At 42.1% G+C, this 23,111-nt stretch overlaps 1 protein-coding gene across 1 annotated transcript in view; it reads right to left on the minus strand.

The window, feature by feature from the left end:
* ppp2r3a (protein phosphatase 2, regulatory subunit B'', alpha) overlaps nucleotides 1–23,111 on the minus strand; it is a 62,787-nt gene that overhangs the window by 23,078 nt on the left and 16,598 nt on the right. Inside the window, exon 2 of the mRNA XM_072365315.1 lies at nucleotides 2,056–5,519. Coding sequence (XP_072221416.1) covers nucleotides 2,056–4,761 — 2,706 coding nt within the window. The 5' untranslated portion in view covers nucleotides 4,762–5,519. The remainder of the gene's footprint in view (nucleotides 1–2,055; nucleotides 5,520–23,111) is intronic.

Genomic DNA, 23,111 nt, shown 5'->3' on the forward strand with positions numbered 1-23,111 from the left:
GCTACAGATCAAGCCTAGCGGCATCCCTGAGGACTTAGCTCAACTTCCTATCAATGCTATGTAAGTGCAAAGTAAAGTCCATCTACAAACACCTAAGGTGGACTGTGTAGGCAATTCAGTGTGAGACTGTGAGAACATTTGCTCAATTATACCAGAGGGGGCTTACCTTGTTTACAGTTTGAGTGGCAGTTTAATGTGTAACTGAGGCAGGGGGTGGGGAGGGCGCTGAGGAATATTAGCATAATTCCCAGAGTGCCAGTGTCGGTGTTGGGTGTCTGGGAGCTATTCCCAAACTCAGCTGTGACCCACAGTAGCACTGGGTCAGCTTACCCACGGGCCAACAAACACAGACACAGGATTGGTGAGACGCTAACATTTACCAACTGGGACTCATTCATCTGTAATTCATCGGTATGTATATGCACATGCTTGAACTCATATGTAAATGCATGCACAGAAGCACACCTGAGCACATAAGAAAGCCTACATAAAACATGCACATCCCAACACACAAACAAACACACGCAGGTCCATTTACACTGTGGCGACAGTGAGTCTGTTAGCGGGATGCCATAGTACAGAGGGGTGGACAGATTTAGGTCTCCCTCACACCTAGTTCCACCAGGGCTGGAGGGGGTTGTAGGGTAACGATACCATTAACACTTGGTGTGCCAACAGCCCCGCCCTCCCTCCCCCCTTCTGCTGTGCTCCAATCAGCACCATACGTTTCTCTGCCCTCCACACAGCAACAACTCTTATTCAACTCTCCCAAAATATCACAGCGAGCAATCACAGGGCAGGAAGAGAAGTGGTGGTCAAAGGACATAAACAATAAACATAAACAACAGTGGACACAGGAGCAAAAAAAAATAAAAAATTGAGGTAGAATTAAAGAAAAAAGATAACCGATGAGATTAAATGAGCAGGTGGCTGAGAAGCAGAAAAAAACAAAAAGTGAAGAAGAAGGAGCACTGGCAGACAGATGGAGGAGGAGTAAGATTGTGTAATATGTGCTAGTTAGTTGGCTGTTCCAGTGGCAGCTACCATGGTAACCTCATAAATAGGTGCTCTACGTATCAGCAGGGCATAAGGTTACTCAGCTCAGTAATTAAACATGTAGAAACAACAGCAGGAGCGTGTTGACAAGATAGATGGATGGAGGAAGAGCTTAAAAATAAATATATGGACAAAAGAAAATTGAATGGACACTGTCAAGTGAATTGATTTGATGGCCTGTGATAGTGGGAATCTGTGTCATACATAATCACCTAAATCCAGATAACCATACTTTCTGCTGACACATACACAAGAGGAAAACACGTGCTCCTCTTCCCTCACTCTCCCTCCCGCACAACCTTAAATTACCTTAAATCTTCTCCAGTGAGGAAAGCAAAACACACACTCACACACACACACACTAACAGAACAGGAGACAGAAACCGGGTAAAGTTAACATAGAGCCACTCCTAACACAAGCAGCTATTCTGCTCCATGATTCACAGCTTCAGCCTTTTTTTATTCAAGCACAGATAGGGAAACTGAAACAGCATGTTCATCACACGTAATTACACTAATCACCACAGCCCACCAGTTAGAACAGCATCAACCCAGTAGTAATGATGAAATCCTAGCCATTTCATATGTCAGACACTGAAAGCAATTGAGACTGACTATCAAACTGGCTTTTGTCAGTCAAATGTTGTTGGTCAGACCATATGTCCCTATATGTCTGTCATTTAGACACATTCAGACTGCCTTTTACACCATAAATGCATATCGATGATAAAACAGTAAAAAAAAAAAAAATGTCATCATACTTCCAATTATGACTTTAGTTAGCTTTTGACACAAAAACACTTATGCTATGTGGTACCACACTTAGCATAGATAAATTCAAGGCTGCACAGCATGCAGGTATTCCCCAAAATGGGGCTCATAGCGAAACGCTGATTTGCTTTGTATACTTCACATACAAGCTGCTCTCAATGCTGCTCTCGACATCGAACAACAGCTTAAAATGTAATGCATTCAAATTTGCGACTGTGTGTCACTTACTCTGATCACCTCTGGAGTCTGCTGGATGAGAAGGGTTGAGCCAGTGTCTCTCACAGTAGCATGTTCATCAATAGCTAGAGCAGCAACTCTTATTGCTTCTGCAACTGAAGTTTCAGATGAGGCTACATGGGTAGGTTCATCTTCATGCGTGGAAGAACGCAAGTTTGTAGCTGCTCCAGGTGCAGGGGTGTTTTCTGGATTAACCTCACTTGTAGAGGCTTCTGTAATTCTATCTAGTCCTGTTGCTGATGGAGGCAATGGTTCTGGAGCAGCATTACCTGTAGATTCAGGAGCAGGTTCAACTGCAGCAATACATTCTGCTTCAGGTACTGCAGGTATGGGTATTAGTGCAGGTGACACTGCAGGTGTATTTGCCTGGGTGCGTTTGGATGGTATGTCTGGGACTACAATTGTGTCTATGGATGGAGCAGTTGAAGGAGCTGGTGGATTTGTGCTCTCCACAGGGGTTTCAGCTCTGCCAGTGGTGGCCAGTGTATCCTGCAGGAGCCTCATCACCTCCCGCTCCTTTCCACATTTCCTCTCAGCACTCCCTGTACTCCCTGCTCCAGAATCCACCAGCTCTTGGGCAAAACTCTCAATGCTTTCAAGAATTCTTAACAAAAGAGCCCCATCCTCCTCCTCCTCTCCAGCCACAGCTTCAGTGCTCAATCCCTGGGAAAGTGTGGGGCTCTGGGATGTTCTGGAGCTAAGACCATTCATGGGTAAGTGGCTGGCTGGTTTCTGGACTTGGAACTGGGCCATTTTGGGCTGAGTGAAAGACTCATTGGAGGTAATCCCTTGACCTCCCTCTCGCTTTCTGGTTTTAGCAGGAAGAGGAGGCTCTGTGCTTCTCGGATGGCTCATACTCTGAGAGAGATTCTCCAAGTCCATCAGTAGCTTGTCAATGTCATCATTCCTGTGCGAAGTAGATTTGGGTGTTGAGACTGTTAGTGAGGAAGACACAGGCCAAGTGGGGGTGTAACCAGAGGTGGCTGGCAAATTATTTGAAGAGTTATGGAGTGTGTGAGATTGGGAAAGGTGTTGACCCAACATAGTGCCATTTTTGTTCTGGGTACTGTTCAGTCCTCTAGTTGGAGTGTGTGTCTGCTGCAAGATATGTTCTGGGGTCTTCACCACATCTGCTTCCTCCTCAATGTAAAGAGCTTCCATGGGGGATGCTGGGGGAGTGTGTGTATAAGGCGGTGTTGGGGAGCTACGAAGAGGGGACGGGGAGTGTGTTGGAGAGGAACTCGAGGAAGAGCATGAGATAGATGGTGGAGAAAGAGAGTGTGGATGTAAAAGTCCATTGGTAAGTGTAATAGCTTTTGACTGGACTGAGCTCTGGACTGGTTTGGTATGGATTGAATCTGATTTCAAAGATGTGGAAGATGAAGATGTAGAGTGTGGAACAGTTTTTGGGATTGGAGGTGACTGCACCACATCTTCATAACGAGGAGGTTGCTCATTGCCAAATATTGGAGAGAAAGGTCCCTGTTGGATGGAGTGAAGAGTGTTCACAAGCTCAGCCAGGTCGCTGTGTCCGCTTCCAGGTGCACCCTGACCACCTTGTCCACTGCCTCCCAAACTTCCGATCCCTTCCAGCTCCAGAGGAAGTCTCTTTAGGTAGGAGCTGAGTCGGGTCATTACAGCTCGATAAACACTGTCAGGACTAGCCCCTCCATCCTCTGCTCCTCCACCAGCTTTGTATCTAATGCACTGCTTGATAATGTCAGTGCATTTCTTTAGGTCTTCAGAACATTTGAGCAGGATGTCAAGGCAGGCGCGAATGTCCTCTCCCCCTGCTCCCCCAGTGGCAGCCTCTGCTCGAGTCTTCTCCAGCAGACGGGCAATTAGGTTCTCCTCTCCCAGGGTGCTGCGGTACAGAGAGGCCACTGTGTTCAGACTCTGGTCCAATGAACCAATACTTGTGAGGCTGCTTGTTGACCCACCACCTGCTTTGGTAACAGCTGACAATGTGCCTGAGCTGCCCTTTACCTTTACCTCCTCCATTCCCGTTCCCTTCCCTAACACAAACGGTGGCAGGTTCTCATCATTTGAAATAGGCATGCCGTTGGTCATGCCATTAGTTGATGGATTTGTTGAGACGTTGGAGCTGAAGTGGCCATAGATGATCTCCAGGTCCGTAGAACGACGGCTAAAAGAGTCAGGGCGAACCTTACGGCCTTTACGGAGGGTGACATGGCTTGAGGAGGAGAGGCGGAGCTTGTCAAATGAAAACTCTTTGAGCTTACCGCTGGCCAGGTTGATAGCCTCTTCGGTAATGTCCTTCAGGCTGCCAAAGGAGCTCAAGTTCCCAGTCGATCCTCCGCCACTGGGGGTCTTTTTACCACGCCATGTGGGGCTGTCCTCACCTAGAGACAAATTGCCACTGCTGCCTGCCCTTTCAAGACCACCATTATGAATAGTATCCATGGAAACACTAAGTTTACCATGGTGAGGAAGTTGCTGAGTGATCATGTTACGGGAGTGTAGGGGTGAGTTGTTAAAGTCATTGTATCCAGGGTCAGGAGCAACAAGGAGCTCAGAACAAGTGCCACGATGCGCAACAGTACAGTCAAGGCCTTGGGAGAGTGCTCCACATGGCCCCGAACAGTAATGCACAGCGTGGGAGTGCGTGCGTCTGTCCACCACCACACTGTTGTAGCAGCTTATACTGCTCACAACAACACGATAGGCTGCTGCCATGGTGACCGGCTTTCTTCAGGGCATAGGAAGGTCAAAAAAATATTTTAAAAAATAGCTTATCAAAAATCATACTACATTAAAGTATTATGTTGAAACTTTTTTAGTTTAGGAAAGAAAAAATTGTATGTTCTGAAACATTGTTCTGGAATAATGTGTCTTTGATCTGATTAGTAACATTATTCACAGACATACAATGCCCCCACAAAATAAAAAACTGGTAAGTGACATCTAAAAGGATATCCAAACAATAACAAATTCCAAAGTTCAGATTCTTTCATGCTTTAGAAGTTCTCTTGAAGAGGCAAATAATTCCTTGTCTGAGATCTTTGGGCCTCTTAACAACAGCTGTACGGTTCCGCCTGTCTCCACAGGCACCTTCTCCTTTTCCTCTGTAGCAACAGCTCATTAGCCACTAATGACAGCCATTGAGGATGGTGACAGCGGAAGATCCAGCAGGGGCTTCACAAATAACTCCACAGAACAGCCCCAGGGGCCTTATCTGAGGCCAGTAAACACTTTACATTACCCTGGCCTGGCCTGGGCAATGAGATGTAGGAAAACAAACTGCTTTTGCTTGAAAAGCTGAAGAACTGTCTTTGAATCTGACGCAGCTGCAGGCTTGCAGGGGACTGACCACAGACTGCCTCTTTTTCCTGCGTCCTGAGCTCCCTTGCTCTTGTAATCCCTCTTACTCCTTCTGTCCCATGCTGGCAGCCGTGAGTCCGAAGGAGTGTGTGTCTTTGAAAGGAGGACACCACCTGCGAGGGTGAAGAAAGGGGGGGGGGGGGGGGGGGTGTGAAAAAGGGAAAAGACAGAGAAAGACAGAGAAAGAGACAACAGATCATTAATACAGTATACAATATTATATACAATAGTTTTCGAATACAACTTCTGTCTATCCTTTAACTGATAGAAGGGCTGATTTAAATGATATGTGCTGAATCTTCACAGGGTTCACACTGTAACAGATGAAAGTGGGCTTTGTGATTTCAATCTTTGATATCTGTGCAGAAACCAGTGCACGAGACTACGCAATTACCCCATCAAAACACTGACTAGTGACATGAAATGTCAGAGGAGGTGTACGGCTATTAAACTGATTAACTCTATACAGAGATTGGCAGCGCTATGACAACATGGATACATTGGCAGAATACCGACTATTGCATTTGCATTCTGAGCAAGCTGGATATAATTAGAGCCTGTCAAATTTTACATGCTGTTTGATAAGAGGCTTTATCTGTGCTCGTGTCAATATGCATCGCGGTTGCATGCAGTTACATTTCTTGAAGAGCGGATGTCAGGTTATGCAGGAGGACTCATAATAGAAAAAGTACTATTTTCTTTTAATTTTTAATTTTTCCATTGCCTCCATTTGTTTGGATGAGCACCATGTATGATACACTAAGAGACTCAGATATCTGCACATCCAAAGAAATGGTGGCCACATTTAAGAAGTCTGGTTCTTGCTCACTCAGGCAGACTAGCTAAAGATTAACATGGAGGCAAAAAAAGAGTGAGACCTTAGTCCATAAAGAAAAATTATGAACAGCAATTTTTTCAATTTCATACATTTTCTTTTTATGAAACATCCTCTACATAAACAGGTATACCCATGTGAAGATGAAGTAAGGAAAGAAGACATGGAAGTGCACAGGGTTAAAGAGGCAGAGCAATAAAAAAGAAATATGACCGTTTAGTCACAGCAGATCAACAAAGAGTTTTTTTTATCCCTGCGAAGAAGTCACAGCTCAGTAAAGAGGTGCAGGTGTGGCAGGGGAAAAAACGGTTGTTTTCCTTTTTAAAACAGGTTTATTGCTTGTTCTTGTGCATGAATCAATCTCATATTTACAGGTGGAGATAAATGAACAAAGAAACGCAACCACAATAGTGAAAATAGATTTATGGTGTGAACAAGTGAAGAGCTGCTATCAATCAAACTGTGGCATCAGGGAAGCATCTGACTGGTCCCTATTATTTGGCAGCACATAACAACAACTCAAACATACAACCACAGTCACAAAAACAATCCTCAAAGCCAAGAAAAAGTTTATCCCACAGATCTGTCACTCCCCAATCATGGGGTCAGTCTGGCCCAAATTTAAATGAGAACTGTTGTGATGTTTTAAAAGCAAAACATTTTTCATCAATTTGTATGAAGCTGAATTCTTAAAAAATCTACACATGTTCTCAACATCACTGTATAGTGTGTCTAAAGGCTTTGCACATAACTGTTCATAGTAAATATGCTGCCGAGTACAACTGTTCCGACCTCAAAATTTGTAAAAGAGCTCGCTTGTGAGTCCTAATAAACTCAAATGGGGCTCCTCCTGAATCTGACTTCTGGACCTATAGATCCATCTAAAAGTGAGATTTGTACAAGCAAATTTAGTCATATACGGTTCTGGTAGGTTGCAGAAAAACTTTCCCCACTAATGGGATCTATGGAGACATGGCTTCTGTAGAGAAAATTAAATCAAGCATTGTGTAACTAACACCATCATGCCAAATACCAGAAACTAACAGAGCTTGACAAGAAGCTAAAATCACTGCAGTAAATCTATAAGTAAGGACCATAATTTCTTATGGATCATAATGTTTTTCTCTCAGAGTACAGGCCTACTTGTTTATTCTGGAGAATGGGAGGCAGAGCCGTCAGCTATCAGGTTGCTCATGTGTAGTAAAACTTCCTCTCCACTTTAAAGAATACGCTTAAAGCTTTGGGCTAATTCAGGTGACTCCAATCCATGCATTTGTTTGACAGTGGCTCAGACTACTCAGGGACCTCCGCTCTCACCTTTTTATGTTTTTTCCATTCTCGTCATTTGTCTACTTTTGTCTCTGTGCAGGTATATCTGGCTCACAACCACAGATACGAAGTCTATCATCAAGCCTAATCCGTATGATGAAGTGTTTGCTAAAGCTGTTAGGACATCTAAATTTCAGAAACTCTTCAACAGACACACAGCTGACAGCTTATGTGAAGCGAAGAGTGCAAAGCTTTGGTATGCAAGATTTTTTAGACTGACCACAGGCAGAAAAAACAGCATCAGAAGGTTGCTATGACTTAGACTGCGAGCACAAATATTTGTTGTATCTGTTTATCTGTAGTGGGCTCTCAGTGGAATTATGGAAATGGAGTTTCCTACTTAAAAGAGTGAAAAAGATTAAGTACCAAAAGGGGGAGGAATGATTGATGAGACTTGCAAGGTGGGGGATGAGAGATTTTTTTTGGCACCTGAAAAAACAACTCTTTAGAAGCTGTAGAAAATAAACAGCGGTCACCTCATCTCTCTCCACACAAACACATGTGCAACAGCTGGATGCCGCTGCATCAGTCTCTTGAGCAGGAAAAGACACTTCCTGGCAAGATGCAATTAAACTGTGGACAGTTAGACTGTAAAAAAGATGGACTATTGCAGGATCATAACCACACAGACAAATTCACACAAACAGGTCCAGTCACACTCCTTCCGCCTTGCTGTGCACTCTCTAAATATCTGTGTGTATATCTCAGTAAATGACAACTTCCCAAACTGATACCGAGCGTGTAAACAAACTCCACTGGTGTTTATAACACTGAACAACCTCCACACACACACACCCACACACACACATGAAAGTGAAGACACACACTCCTAGATGTCCACACATGCCTCACTGGCACACATTACAGAAAAAATAAATGATTTCCATGATTCCCAAGTGAACGCACACACATTCCATGGTGTGATTTAGTGGAAGTAATGCGCTTATTTATTTATTTCTACTGGACATATTTCAGCGGTAAATTTACCGCTAGGTTAAGGCCAAAATCTGCTTAGTTTTTTCCAAAAGACATTCTGAGCTAAAAAAGTTACTCGGTAACTTACTAACTCCCAGTATAGGTACAACAGGTGCATGCTTCCAGTGGTAAAACTATTAATCAGATTGGAATTGAATGTTTTCCAAAGAGAGGGTGAAGCTACCTTCCAGCTCTTGGTGCAGCTTCACATCATATCTGCAGTGGAATTCTTATCCATGCCCCCTATCCTTTACTTCCACATTCCCCTTTTCCTTCCATGGGTTCTTCTACTCTCTATAAATGTGGATAGAAATGTGGAGTTCTTTCCTCATTTCTTTGTGAAATCTTCTTTTTTACTTCTCTCTCTTCCATCCTCTGTCTTTCTTTGCCTCTCTTTCCTTGCCTTCTGTCTTTCTCTTCCGACTGGACAACTTTCCTCAATGGGAACTTCAGCAGGAAGCACAAAGTCACCAAAAGCCACTTTAGGCACATCCTCCAGTCCAGCCACCAAAAGTATATGCGTGCCTGTGTGTGAGCTTCTTCAATAAACCAAGCCAGCTTCTTGCTGTGCGTGTGTGTCTGTCAGTGGGTATGGAGCAAAGAGCCGAGGGGCCTCTCAGGGGATGTGAGTCTTTGTGAAGAAGAAGGCCCAAACAGGAACCTCGAACATACCCCCCAGGGAGAGAGGCAGGTCTGTACAAGCCTACCTTTTCCACACACATATATTCTGAGATCGGAGCTCCGCAATGCCGTCCACATGCTAAATAGAACCTAGACAGCGCCAAGATCAGACACTCTGTGGGTACAGACTCCTGCCCTGCAGTGTGAGAGCAGCTACAAAAGATGTTCAACTGGACTAAACTTAACAATATCATGTGCGAATGAACATCCTGGTGCTTCTTCAGCGACAAATTTGGAACAGCAATCTTTCCTAAATTTGACCCAGTAACTTATACATCTCACTTTCAACACAGCACATGTCTGCACTGCAGCAGTCACACTCTGTGGAGGCATGCACAGTAGCAGTGGGTCCTAATTTGGCATGTGTTCCACTTTTCAGAGGAATCCGACACATCGTGTTCTTAAATGAATAATTAACTGTGCAGTTCAAACTTTCCTTTTCCAAGCAAGAAGCCAATCAGTATTCTTTACAAGACCAACTGTTAAGTTAGCATAAATATTTAGAAAAGTTACATTTTTTTTATCTGCTCCCACACACCCCCTGTACTGTATGTTTTATACAAACACAGTGTGTTCTCCATGCAGTATGGCTTGTTAGGGCAATTTGACAAGTTGCTGTAAACAAACCCTTACATTGGAAGAACTTGAGTGTTGCACCTTAACTGATTTACTCTCCAATATTGTGCAAATGGAAAATATTGTATGCAAGCCATTGCTATTTCCATCACTTTCGAGGGCATATCTCACCAAAGCTGAGAGGACCGTGAATGTGAGCAGCAACTTCACAACTAATGTTGTCGCTTTAACAGATGAAGCCATTAATGTTACGTATGTCATGGCTGAAAGGGGCTCAAGTTTCCCCTGAAACACAGCCACACACTTGCAAAGTAACACACAAAACACAGGGACAGACTGTGAGACGTGTAAGCGCATTCAAACGCAAATATCCTCCAGACATGCATAAATACGTTTCATTATTCAAAATATCAATGTTATTTTCTGTCGTCATTTCTTTCTCTCACTCTTTGATCTTTACGAATGTTAAGATTCTGCCCTACTTCACTGCTTCTTTCAGTAATCTTCCCATGAATTATTTACTCTGATTTCCAAGTGCCTGTTTGAAAGCATGCGCACAGACACACATGCACACAAAGTACACAATTAAATTCTCTTGAAAAATCGTCAAACTTATTCCTCGTCAATCAGCTGTCTAGCTGCCACTTCCTGGCAGAGAGAAAAGGGGGCAAACGGGCAGATACTCTGGCAGGCACGCCGTGCCCTTGTCAAATCCAAGCCATAGTTCAATCATCTGACTTTTAAGCACCAGCTGCAGCTGCAGAGTTTGAAAAAACGGAGAGAGAAAGAAGACATGTGGCCTGATTAACAATCAGACCATTAAGGAATTAAAAAATGACCTAAGTGCACTCACCTGAGAGAAAAAAAAGATCAACAAAGATACATCAGGAGAGCACAGCAGGGAGTTTCTGTTTTTTTTTTTTCGTGCCAGATGCTCAAGGCCATTAGTTTTTCTTGAGGAGGGGAGTTGGAGTTTCAAGGGCCTGGACTGTAAAAAAGCTATGCCAGGTCCCAGAAAAGATGAGCTACTATGCAAACCAGATGTCTGTACACAAGCCAGAGCGCAAGCTAGGAAAGATTTAGGGAGGCTATCTGACACAATAATGGACGAAGTGATGGTGCGGGTGTCTGTGTTCAAAGTTATCATAAAATAAGGAAAATAGAAATAAATGTTATTGTTTTATTAAAGAATAATAAAACAATAAAAATCAATCTATGATTAAACGAAAGTACACTGACTTTCACTTGATTAAGAGATTCACTTGTGAAGAGAATGATTAAAGAATATTAGGCAAAAAAAGAGAACAAACAGAGGGAGATTAAAAACTTTTTCTCCCTAAAAAATTTGAATCACCAGTACAGGTCTCATGTCAACAGATGTGTTGCCCTTTGCACACTGTTTGTTCTTTATCTTACTTAGGGCTAGCTGGAGGAAACATAAAAAAAAAAAAACATGTAAAACCTTGGTTATAAAACCTGTATGACTCACGACAGTCACGTGTGTGACTCTGGCAGAGACTTTAGGGGTTCTCTTGTTATGTCTGCCAGAATTATTGTCTGGATGAAAACCAGCCTGAAAGCACAGATCACTGCTCTGTGGAGATACAAACACACACAGCTGTTGAGATGAAGCTACATCTGCAGCAGGGCTGATGGAACACCTGGCAGACTAACGGTGCGGTCAGGGCTGGACACGACTGCGGGACATGCAGGAAGGTCTGGTTCAGGTTCAGGTAGGGACAGATTTCAGTGTCAGTGGAGAGCAGAAACGTGGGACACGAGAACTGAATAACCATTGCACAGCTGCTGTTCAGCTTAATAATATGACAGAAGTTGATAAATGTGCTTTCAGTTACTTTGCCCTACCACAGGACAATGTTTAATTGTGGATCTGGATCCGATACTTTGCAGTAATGCTCTTTATTCATTACTACTGTGATTTACAGTCTTGTCTTTGACTGCTTTGTGATTCTAGCGTCGTTACAGGATAATTTAAACAGTGAATTGAGGCTGTCATGATGGCTGATTTTTATAACACAATGACTTTCTCCATAAGCATTCACAATAACGACATTATCACAATATCAGTGAAACATACATACTTATCAGAACAATTAATATTTCAAGTTTATCAGCTGAGATCCAATCGGGATTGTCGTGATCTATGTCTTTTTGATCATTTTTTATCTTGGTTTTTGTTTTTCCATGTTGTGTATTTCTTTTCTGTTTCTTGTTGTTGGGGTTTTTTTTTCTGCCTTGTCTCAGTTCTGTTCACTTGCCCACTTGTTTCCTCAGTCTCTCTTCAGTCCGGTCATCAGCTCCACTCCCTTCACCTGTGTTACTTCCCTCAGCTGTCTTCACTCACCAATCACCCTCCTCTGTATTTAAACTCCTGATTTCATTCACTCTTAGGCAGATCCCTACCTTTACAATCTCTTGTGCTGTCCCTCGTTTCTATTCTGAACAGTCTAGTTTCCTCAAGTTTTACTTAGCGTTTAGATTTTGTTTCAGTTTTATGCATTTCCAGCCTTGCCGCGCGTTCGTTGCCTCCTGGCTCTTGGTCTGTGTCTGCACCTGGCTCCTCCTTCCTCGCCACCTCCTACACGTGACAGGGATATTATCATATGCATACTGTCAACACAGTATAGATTCTGGCATGTGATTCTTTTAATATCACAATCATCATCAAGCCAGCATAACCTGACACTCCTAATGTAAATAAAAACAATCATTGATAGATTCTTCCATAATTGCATAAATGTCTGCATATCTTTAGATTCAAGTTGACTTTAAAGAGTATATCAACATTTCTTTTGACTCGTATCTTCTTTATTGCTCAACTTCTATATTGGGACACTAATAGGGCAACATTGAGAGACAAAATGATAAAACAGTTTTGATAGACATTAGATAACTCCTCATCTCAGCCATAGTAATCATTATTTTGTATATTTTAGTCTAACAAATGCTAGCCATGATTATCAAAGAGCATGAGAGAGTGCCCACAGACATATATTACAGGAGTACGGCGTTAGTAAAAGTATTGGATGGAAATGACATTTGCGTTAGCGACTCGTTCATCTGCTGTTTGACAAACACCTGACTGTTAGTCGCGAGTCCAATAATGCTCAGGTAGATGTGTGGAGTGTCAAACTCACTGAAGTTATTCCACACCAGCTAATATATATCACCTTAAATATTCCAGATCAAACCAGATTTTGGCTATTTGTCATGTTAAAACTGAGACATCCAATAGCAAAACGAAAGTATAATATATATAATTCAATTTAACAATAAATAACTCCCTTTTTTTTTTTTTACAGGGTGCTATGGAACCAGTTTGTCTTCAACAGTTCAACACCTCCAGTGCTGCACCAGTTGTTCACCCAGTGCCTTCCACTTCTCTTGGGAAAGTGGACCGTGTGAATAGTTCAGCACCTCATTAGGAACAAAACTAACCCTTAGGACTAAAGGACGCATGAATGTACACACACACACACACACACACACACAAACACAATAACGGCCCTTAGGGACCATGCAGAGGGTAGAGAAGAGGATGTTTTTGTTCTTCTGAGCAGATGAGAGAAAATAGTGACTCATCTTTCCTTATCCTTGAATGTTTCCTGGTTAAAACTGCTTAACCTTATAAGGCAAACACACACAGTCTTCATCTCTCTCTCTCTCTCTCTCTCTCTCTCTCTCACACACACACACACATAAAACAACCCTACTATTCCACTGCAGAGGGCAGAAAAAATATGCTGTAAATACGCAACACTGCAGGCCACATGAGAGGCTGATGATGAAAGTTGGCATCAGCTTCAAAACATCACAACCTGAAGCACACATGCAGCTCTCCATGTATCCACACAAACACTAAAGACTGCCAAAATACACAATCAACCTTGTTACCATGCTCTCAGAAAAAAAGATTACACAAATGTAAGCATGGAAAACGCACACCTACATAAATGCACGCATCTGCATCCTGCCTCGCCTGCAGGTTATTATGATCCGTTCTCTGTGTTGCCACTAATTTCAAAAACACATTTTGGGTGATGTCATGCTTTTGGCTGCATTCTGCTCATGCACGCGGAGTCACACAGCTCAGACGTTGGACGTGCACTTGCCCACGCAAACACTCACACTGGAGGAGAAGACATAGGACACATAAATAAATCTAACATAATCCACAAAGACAGCTGACCTGGATTCAGCCAGTCAACACTTTATTCCTGCTGCCACCTATAACCCAAACCCAGAGGCAACCTGCTTACATTAACCACTTCCAAAAAGAAACCAGGCAACTGAACTCACACTAATTCTCACACCCACACATATCTAAAGCCATTACCTTACCCAAGGAAATAAGGGGAAATGAAAAAGTTTGGTGTTTGGAGCAGGGTCTAAATAGCTCAGTTAAAGCCATTTCAGGGCAGTCAACCAGCCAAAAAACTGCACATTTACTGAAACTTCCAAAAACCATTTTTAGTGCATCTCTGGCAGCTCATAACATCATGAAGGTACACTTCAACAAACAACCAGCAGTTTTGACTGGGTATCTTTTCAGCCTGTTTAGGGAAAGCCTTTAAACTTTTACAATAAACATATTTTTAGGATCTTCCTATTGCTGTTGACTATGGAATATCTGCTGTTACTGAGTTCTACATGAAACAGCTTCCCACTTGACGTCCAACTTTGCCAAATATAAGCTTGGACTAAAATTAGCAAAGAAAATCCAACGTAGATGGCTTTTTTTTTTTAAAGCACCGAAGTTGTAGAAAATGCACAGTTTTCATAATTTTTCACCTTTCAACAGTACTGTTGCACCATAATTCATTCTGCATTGACGGCGACATGTTTTTCCTCCTAATTCCAAGAAGTTGGTTGTTTTTTTTGTAGTTCCACCTTCTGAATGGGGCACAAGTAAGTTTCAGTGATTTAGGGATAATGAACCATTTAACAAATTGTGTTCAGCGAAATGTAAATGAGGCTGGGCCAATGACGTGTCGATTTCTAAGGAACACTAGACTGACCTCACATGATTTTAATCTGAGCATTTCAGGAAGTGTTTATAACTGCCAGAGCAGTACAAAAATAGTAACTTGACAAATAGAAAAGAGTGAACACAATTCAGTACGAGGTGTTGAGTTTTCGCACATAGTTGTAGCCCTATAAGGAAGAGATTTTGACCAAAAGTAGATATCTTGGAATACGACCAAGGCCATTTCCCACAACCCACTTTGGTTTGGAGCTGAACGTCTTGTTCTACAAAGCTGTGACCTCAGTTATTCCCCAGACACCATTCTTTATATCATTCATAAAGTCCAAAAACAGTAATACGAAGAGCAAAAATCTTCTCAAACAGCCACAGTAAACACTCCTGTATTTACAGGTTGCGAAGGAATCGGCATCTTTACCTGTTTAGTCTAAATATACAGCCAAATGAATATGAAGGGAAGCTGTTGTATGACAGTGAAAGGATGTGAAAAATAATATATTTGGGTAATTCTGGAGTTAAAACTGGACAAAACCAGCAAGTCAAAAGACCAAAACTGAGCAATCTGCAATCAATGTAAATATAAAGAGTGTGAAGAAAAAATTTTCCTTCAAGGCTGCCATCTTTCTCACACCGAGTGTGAGACTCGGGCAACTGACTCTTTTCTCACACATACACCAAATGTCCATCCCATAGACAAACAAACCGATAACTTCCCATCGCTAATAAAAGACCATCAGAGCACAGGCAAACAAAACAGAGCAGGCAGCAGCACGCAGCAGCGAGTTATTCTATTCCTCTTAGCACAAGCTTTGAACTGTGCTGTACAGGCTAATCACATACAGAGTTGATCTATTAAGGAGCTACATTTAAGTAGCAGAATAACAAGGCCAAATCCAACCCATTTCTCCATCATCCTTCAAAAAATAATCAGTGAAACAGTCAGTGAACTGTCGATGATCACATATTCATCCTGTAGGTCAACACTACAGCGTTTCGAATCATACAGCAATGTTTGTAACACAAACTGACACCACATCCGAGATGAATGAGACACAACAGAAGAGGAAGAAGTGTTGAGGAAAATGCCGCTATTGCATAAAGATAGGTAATAATGTAAGTAATAAAGGCCTCAGTCAGAGCTACAAACCACAGGACACCAGCCTTCTAGGTAAGTAGAGGCAACAGAAAAGCACTTTCTTTATCTCCATTTACATTATTTTCCTTTACATATACTTACAGGTTATCACTAAATTGCTAACATGTGGTGTCATTGATATTATTACATGTGCTTAAGCTATGAAATCAGGAGACTTTCCCTATTAGAAAATACCTCTTTTTTTGTGAATTACTTTTTTAAAAACATTTTGCGTTTTCACTTTATAAAGCTTAGACAATAGATGGTATCCATTTCGAAGGCTGTTCAGCTTTACAGAAGACACACAAAATGATGTCACAGATGTGCTAGTAAGACACAAAAGTCATGGCTATTTTCTATCGAAAAAAAAAATTCAATCATTTTGATTTTGTAAGAAACTATGCAAGGGATATACATGTATAATGGCCCTCTGTACACAGAACTTCTCCTCAATTGTGGATGTCAAGATGTCATATTTTTACAGTCCCAGAAGAAACCTTTCATTCTGGCTTTCCTGGAAAAGCAGTCTAGACATCCTTAAGTAGCACCCTAAAGACGTTTAATTAGAGTGCAGTCTATACAATGTCACAGGCAGACATATCTTGTTTCTCTAAAGACATCTAATGAATGTTCAAACATTACGTCTCCTGGACTCACTGGGCAATTACATGTAGGCAGCAGGGCTATGTGTTTATAACGGTAAAAAGAGCAAAGATGTCCAGATTTTCACAGAAATCCATATTAGAGCATGTTTACACTGGAAAGCTGAAGCTAGACTAACTAGTCTGAGGGCCGTGTAAGAGTAGGTATGTGAGTGTATGTGTGAGATGACTGCTGTCCCTGTCCATCAGAGGGTCACATGAGGAGCAGATTAGGGTTTCTAACCGCAAACCCCTGTCGCCATGGCCCATCGTTACTGAGCCGGTGAGGAGAGTCATCGTGATCTGAACTGCCGCTGACTCAACCCACCCCACCCCTTATCTCGCCACTATGCCCACAAACACACAAACACACACACACACAGAAAAGAACATCTAAATCAGGACTTTGTGATGCAGGCTTTGTTCGTCATGCTTTCTGCAACCAATCAGTTTGCGCCAGACCTGATGACTGCCACTATCCAACTCTTGCCTGCAACTAACGGTTATTTACATCCCCGATTCCAAAAAAGTTGGGACGCTGTGTAAAATAGAAACAAAAGCAGATTGCAATGATTTAAAATCTCATAAACCAATATTGCATTCAAAACAGATTACCCAGCCTCCCAACATTTTTTCTGTTGGGGTCGTACATTACCAAAACCAACCTCTTCGCATTAGACGATGAACGTCATTGTTGGTATCCCAAATGAGAACCCATTTTATGTTCTTATACGTTAAATGCTAAGTTTATGAACATATAATATGTTCCTCGTGTTTGCTAAAGTCCAACCCACAGTGATCCAACTCTCTGTTATAAAAGTCCCCGTTTTATAAGAGAAGCAAAAGCCCACTAGATTTATTTCAGAGGAGTCACTCTGTAGAATGAACCACTGATACCAATTACATTTACTTAAAATTTCCCTTCAAATCTTTTCAAATTAATTTAGTCTTAAGCTGATAATGGAATCTAAAGTTCAGTTTTCAGAGTTTGGGGTGTCCTGAATCTCTATCTGTAGATTATGATTAAATGGATACATGAGGAGAGTTAATCTTGAAAGGTTATTAAAAATCGTTCACATTCTAAATATCTGGAGTTTAGGATTAAAATGCAGTGCAGATCCATTTTTGAGTTGAGCAGGATGGCTTCGTTTTGCTTTTTAAACACAACTCACCTCACATTACCACAACCAACCCTCTAATCACAATTTCTAAGAAGTATCCTGGATGACAAGATTGTTATAAATCATGAGGCACCCCTTTAATTTTTACCTATTATTAGAAGGTAGGGTCAGCCTCTTGGACTCTGACTCACCACCTTGAAATATTCTTTCTTGTTTTATCAATGCCCCACATGAGAACCACTTATAAACTGACCTTCTAGCTATTTTGGTATCAGCTGTTTATTTAACACCAGACTGGTCAAAGTCAAGCGATCAGTGTATTTTGATTTAGAAATAAATAAAAAAAATATAATAAAAAAAAACAACTAAAACCACATTTGAAGAAACTGTAGACTGCAGTTATAGCAGCATCTGCAACGACACCCTGTTACTGTGGTACAAGCTGTCACTTTAAGCCTGTTAGGGGGTATTTACAACCCGACATGCAAACAACACTATAAAACTGGACCTGTCTCACCTCTCCCTCAACTCTTCTTCCCTGTTCCTATTAAATTTGTGGTCAAGAAAAACCTCAACAGACAGAGAAGAACAAATTAATATATGTGGTGGGAGCAATAAAGGCACTGCATGAAGGTTTAACAGATATTAAACAGCTTATGGGATTCATTCCAGTCAGGGATAAAAGCAGGATCTAAGCAATTGGATTGCTCATTTATTTAAGCAAAGTTAACTAAAATAAATGGCTTAGCAAAAACATGCATAAAAACACCCAAGCACACACCCAAATACATTCACGCCACATCCTCTGTTACTGGGTTATTTTCTCCCTCTGCTGTTTAGCTTCTATTCTTGGAGCTGTGTTTGTGCAAGTGACCCAAGTCCCCGCTCACGGTCAAATGTCCGGCTAGGTTTTCATCTCAAGAGTGCACATGTTTGTGAGTCTCTCTGTCTCCCTGTGTCACACAGCGACAGGGGCATGTTAACACCTTCAGGTCCACATTACTCACTCAGTTCCCTTGACAGAAACCTCTGCCTCTTTTTCCTTCACTTCACCTCACCTCCCGTCGCCCGCCCAGTACATCCACCCAAAATCTCTTCTTTCATCTGAACCACTTTCCCTCTCCCTTTCTTTGATCTGTGTATCTCTTCATTTCTTTCCTCTCCTTATTTCATGCTCTGTTGGTGCCTTACTTGACATTTTATTCTAACTGTTTGTGACACCAACTTGAGGTTTCCACTAACCTAAACCCCACCCAGGTGTGTGCCCTTCGATGCAGACCCAGGGCATGTTAAGCCTATGGTTTAGGTCTATACTTTCCTAATGATAAGCAGCTACCTTTTACTGAACACTTTCCGTTTCCCACAAATATCTTTCTTCATATGTGTAGACATTATCAAAATGGAGTAGTGAACTACTGACCGTCCATTTTCTGGGTAACAATTGAATGAGTGACTTTCTTAAAAGCAATTGGTTGAAGGTAAAAAAAAAGAAAAAGAAAAGAAAAGAAGAGGAAGATGATAATGATAATGAAAGAAAATAAAAAAGTGAGACTAAAAGACAAGAAAAATGACCCGAACATAATATGACAGATTAAAAAAAGAACTTGTTTATTTAGTCAAGTAAGAAAACTGGGTTTGGTCAAAAACAAAGATTGGATAAAGGTGAGGCTGAGTCTATTTTGTCTGTCTTCTAAAGATAGCTGCAGGCTACATTTACATGTAACTACAGTGTGCGGGTGCACATCTGTTTGTAATACGGCAGCACAATGGCAAAGATTTACTACATGAGCTGACTTGAGTATGGTTTATTAAACTCAAATAGTGTAAAAGCAGGACTTAACAGAGTTGATGAGGAGAGTTGGACCGCCTGCCTCTCCTGTCATTGTGTATATAGAAGGCAGGCATATGGAAGCGCAGACTGTTTTGACAGCCCGTCCAGTCTTACAGGCCAAAACTTGCAAAGCTGAGGTGATCTCAGGTTAGACTAAAGTATCTCATCTAGGGCTACATGTATTCACACACACACACACACACACACACACACAGAGACATAAAAAACTACGCTTTCTTTTAGTTTGTTTCTGTCACCTGGACACTGGAGGAAACAACACGACCCTGGTTATGAGAGCCAGCATGTCAGAAGTATAAAGACAATGGCTAAAGCGTGCGTGACTCACCATGTCAAACACACACACATGCACACACTCCCTTGGGTTGGGCTTAGAAAAGAACATTCTCTCATTATAGCTGCATTGCAGCAGTTCAAAGGCAGAGTTGGAACGCTTTGCTGTTACTATGGTTCAAACTGGCTGCCAACCTGGATCATCACACGGGCTACTGTCACAATGTATCATACTAACACAATGACCAATAGGCAAGCGAGCCACACACACACACACACAGTGACACTGCCTTCTAACCATGCTGTTAGTTATAGAGAAAAAGCAGTAGTTCATCTGCAAGAGACTGTGTAAAGTCACAAACTCAAAGTACATTCATTCATTTATGGGTTAAATAGGGAAAGATGATGGCCTTTTAAAACCAATACAAACTGCAGAAATGGCGCAGGCATAGAAAAAGTCAACAAAAAGTCTAAATAGGCGACTTCTGAAATACTGTGTAGGAGTGAGATAAAAGTGAGAACTGGACCTCTACTTTGACCCGAACTCCAGAAAGCCACACCCTGCCAGCTCTGCTAAAGGGACACAAATGGTGTACTTTAACAGAGCTACGGAATGTATCTAAGTAACACCCAGTAGGAAGTAGCCCCTGCTATGCCGATCTCTGAAAGTGAGAGACAGGATTTTTAATTGAATCTACGTAACCCCCTCCTCATATCTGCCTGAGACTACAGGCTGCATTATCAGTAGATAGCTCAGCTCTCCCGAATCCCACACTGAACTGTCAGTGTTGATCTGTTCAAGAGTCTGCGGACAATCACTATCAAAAGATGAATCCTAATCCTTTTAATGACTTACTGACCTATTATTAAGCCTGACACCGAGGTCAGACTGTCAATAAATGATGTAAACACAAAGTGCACAGTTCTTAGAGAAATTCAAATGCTCTTAGCCGAACCCGAATCCAACTGAATCTCAAGGGTTAATATCTAATAACGCAAAAATTAACTTTGTCTTCCTTAGTGGTGTATATGTGTGTCAAATTGTGAGGTAACTAAATCACACAAATATTTTTCCATCAACTTTAGAGTAGAGGTCGTTTTCAGCCAATCCAGCCACCCTTTTGTGAGTTTGTCAGTGTCTCGATCTGTTCACAAACAGCTTCCTATCACCACCCAAATGTTGTTCAAGGAGGTCTATAGTTTTTCCCCACTAAGCACACAGTTGAGACGAGCTATGGTTACAGCTCGTCCCGGCCATTTAACTGGACCACCATCTTTGTCATGGGAGGAGAATCGAGTTATCAACTGAAGTCTGGCCAGTGCCGCAAAAACTGTGGACCTCATTGCAGACAGTCAATAATGGCATGCTTTGTAGCATGTTGCTGTTGTGCTGTGATGTAGGTGGGAGGAAAAAGCCAACAGAGCTAAAGCTTTGTTAGCCTGCCTTTATCCAGAGTTGTGCAACACATACACACATCCTTAGAAGTAGAATAAGGGTCTCAAGTCAAGTGTTAGGCTCTGTCAAATACCTCACCCCTATGCTTTCCTATGCAATAGCGTGGCAGCATGTGGCATACTGGTGGGAGGTGTTACTGGCTCATGTATCGGTACTTAAGTGTACGCATCTATGTGTGTGTGTTCATATTCCTGTAAAAGTTGAGCAGGCAGTAAATGCTATAAATGTAAATATGAGTGTGAGTGTATGCTTCCATATAACATGAACAGGCAGTCAGCATCATGATTCCAAATTTTCCAGTCAGTGTTCCTGAGCTCCGGGCAGACAGGGAGAGCAGACACACAGTCACCCTGACCATACACTGCCAAGCCCTACAAATCTATGCCTCACATCTGTTAGCTGTTACACAAGCACAAATATATGCCAGCACACACAGTCACAATACAGACTGCGGGATGCGTCTCAGCCACAGAGCCACAGTGAGACCTACGTTTGCACAGATTGTGGCAAGAAAGGTCCACAAAACCCGCATTAAAACCACCCACATAAGTTCGTAGATGAAACTGTAAACAGTGGATGAAAAAAAGTGTGTGCACATTTGTGCATAAATTCCGTTTCATGATCAAATCAATATTTGGTTGCTTAGAAAACTACACGCGAATACATTATCATGTATACAATTGTACATATTTTGACTACCACCTCAAACAAAGACACACTTGTAATCCTACAGGATTCGCTTCTCCAGCAGCAGTTACAGTGTGATTACTTTGGCCTTTGAAGTCAGGAGTCAGTAAACCTCTGGGAAACTGGCTTCGATCCTCGTCCCGTCTCCACCCCTCGGTCTGCAACTAAGGAGTAGCTTTCCGAAAAGCCTAATTTTAGACTCAAGAGGTGGGCTCCTAGTTCCAATGATCTATTCAAAAAGCCTCGGGCCTCTGCGTCAAGTTAAGTCCAGTCATTTCATCTTCTATTGGGAAATACTTACTCATTTCAAAAGCATCAGTCATTCGTCCGAGTTTCTAAACGCTCCCCATCATCTCAGCTCTCTTTTTCCCTGTGACACGCCGCACTGTTTGGGATTAACGCTCTGGGTTTTTCGCTGAGGAGATATTCCGACTTAAAAGAGTGGAATTGGAGGAGTCCATCATACTTAGAGACACAGAAAGGAGAGGAAACGTTGACACTCTCAGAAGAAAAACTTCAACACCTTTAATCATAGCAACTCAATTACACGGTCACATGTCCCAGCAGAAACAGCCAACAATGCAAGCATCACAAGCATGTGGACAAGAAGATAAGCCACAGAAAGACAGAGGGAAGGAGGAATTTCTCCCCTGTTTACCTCAAGCAACTGTCTAGAAAATAGCTTCTCTTTTCACTCCATCTAATTTGCAATCAATCATCAACCTTCTTCATCATGACAAAGAAAACGCAGGCTCTGGATTCCCAGAGGCAGCCAAAACAAACACAGAAGACTTGGGTGCAAGCCATTACAAAGTAACGTATGAGAAAAGACAGGGTTTTAGCATGTGATTAATATGCTTTAAGTGTGTGTTGCAGGAGGAGGACGAGCAGAGCATCCCGAGGGCAACGCTGGCATCCTGAGGTGTACAGCCTATATATAAGTTATGATGCCTGAGGGTAGAGTAGCCTGCATTCCCCTGATTCAGCCTAAATGATGGATACCTTAGATACCTTCCTTCAGTGTCACAGTCGTTTCTTCACAGCTTACCATGCCAGAGGGTGAATTTTAACACTCAGATGCTGTACTCACCTCCTTTGCCCCAATTTACCAATACATCCAAGCAAATATGCCATTTGATTCA

Source organism: Leuresthes tenuis, unplaced genomic scaffold (genome assembly GCF_036924035.1).
Source record: "Leuresthes tenuis unplaced genomic scaffold, fLeuTen1.0.hap1 SCAF_15, whole genome shotgun sequence".
Lineage (NCBI taxonomy): Eukaryota > Metazoa > Chordata > Actinopteri > Atheriniformes > Atherinopsidae > Leuresthes > Leuresthes tenuis.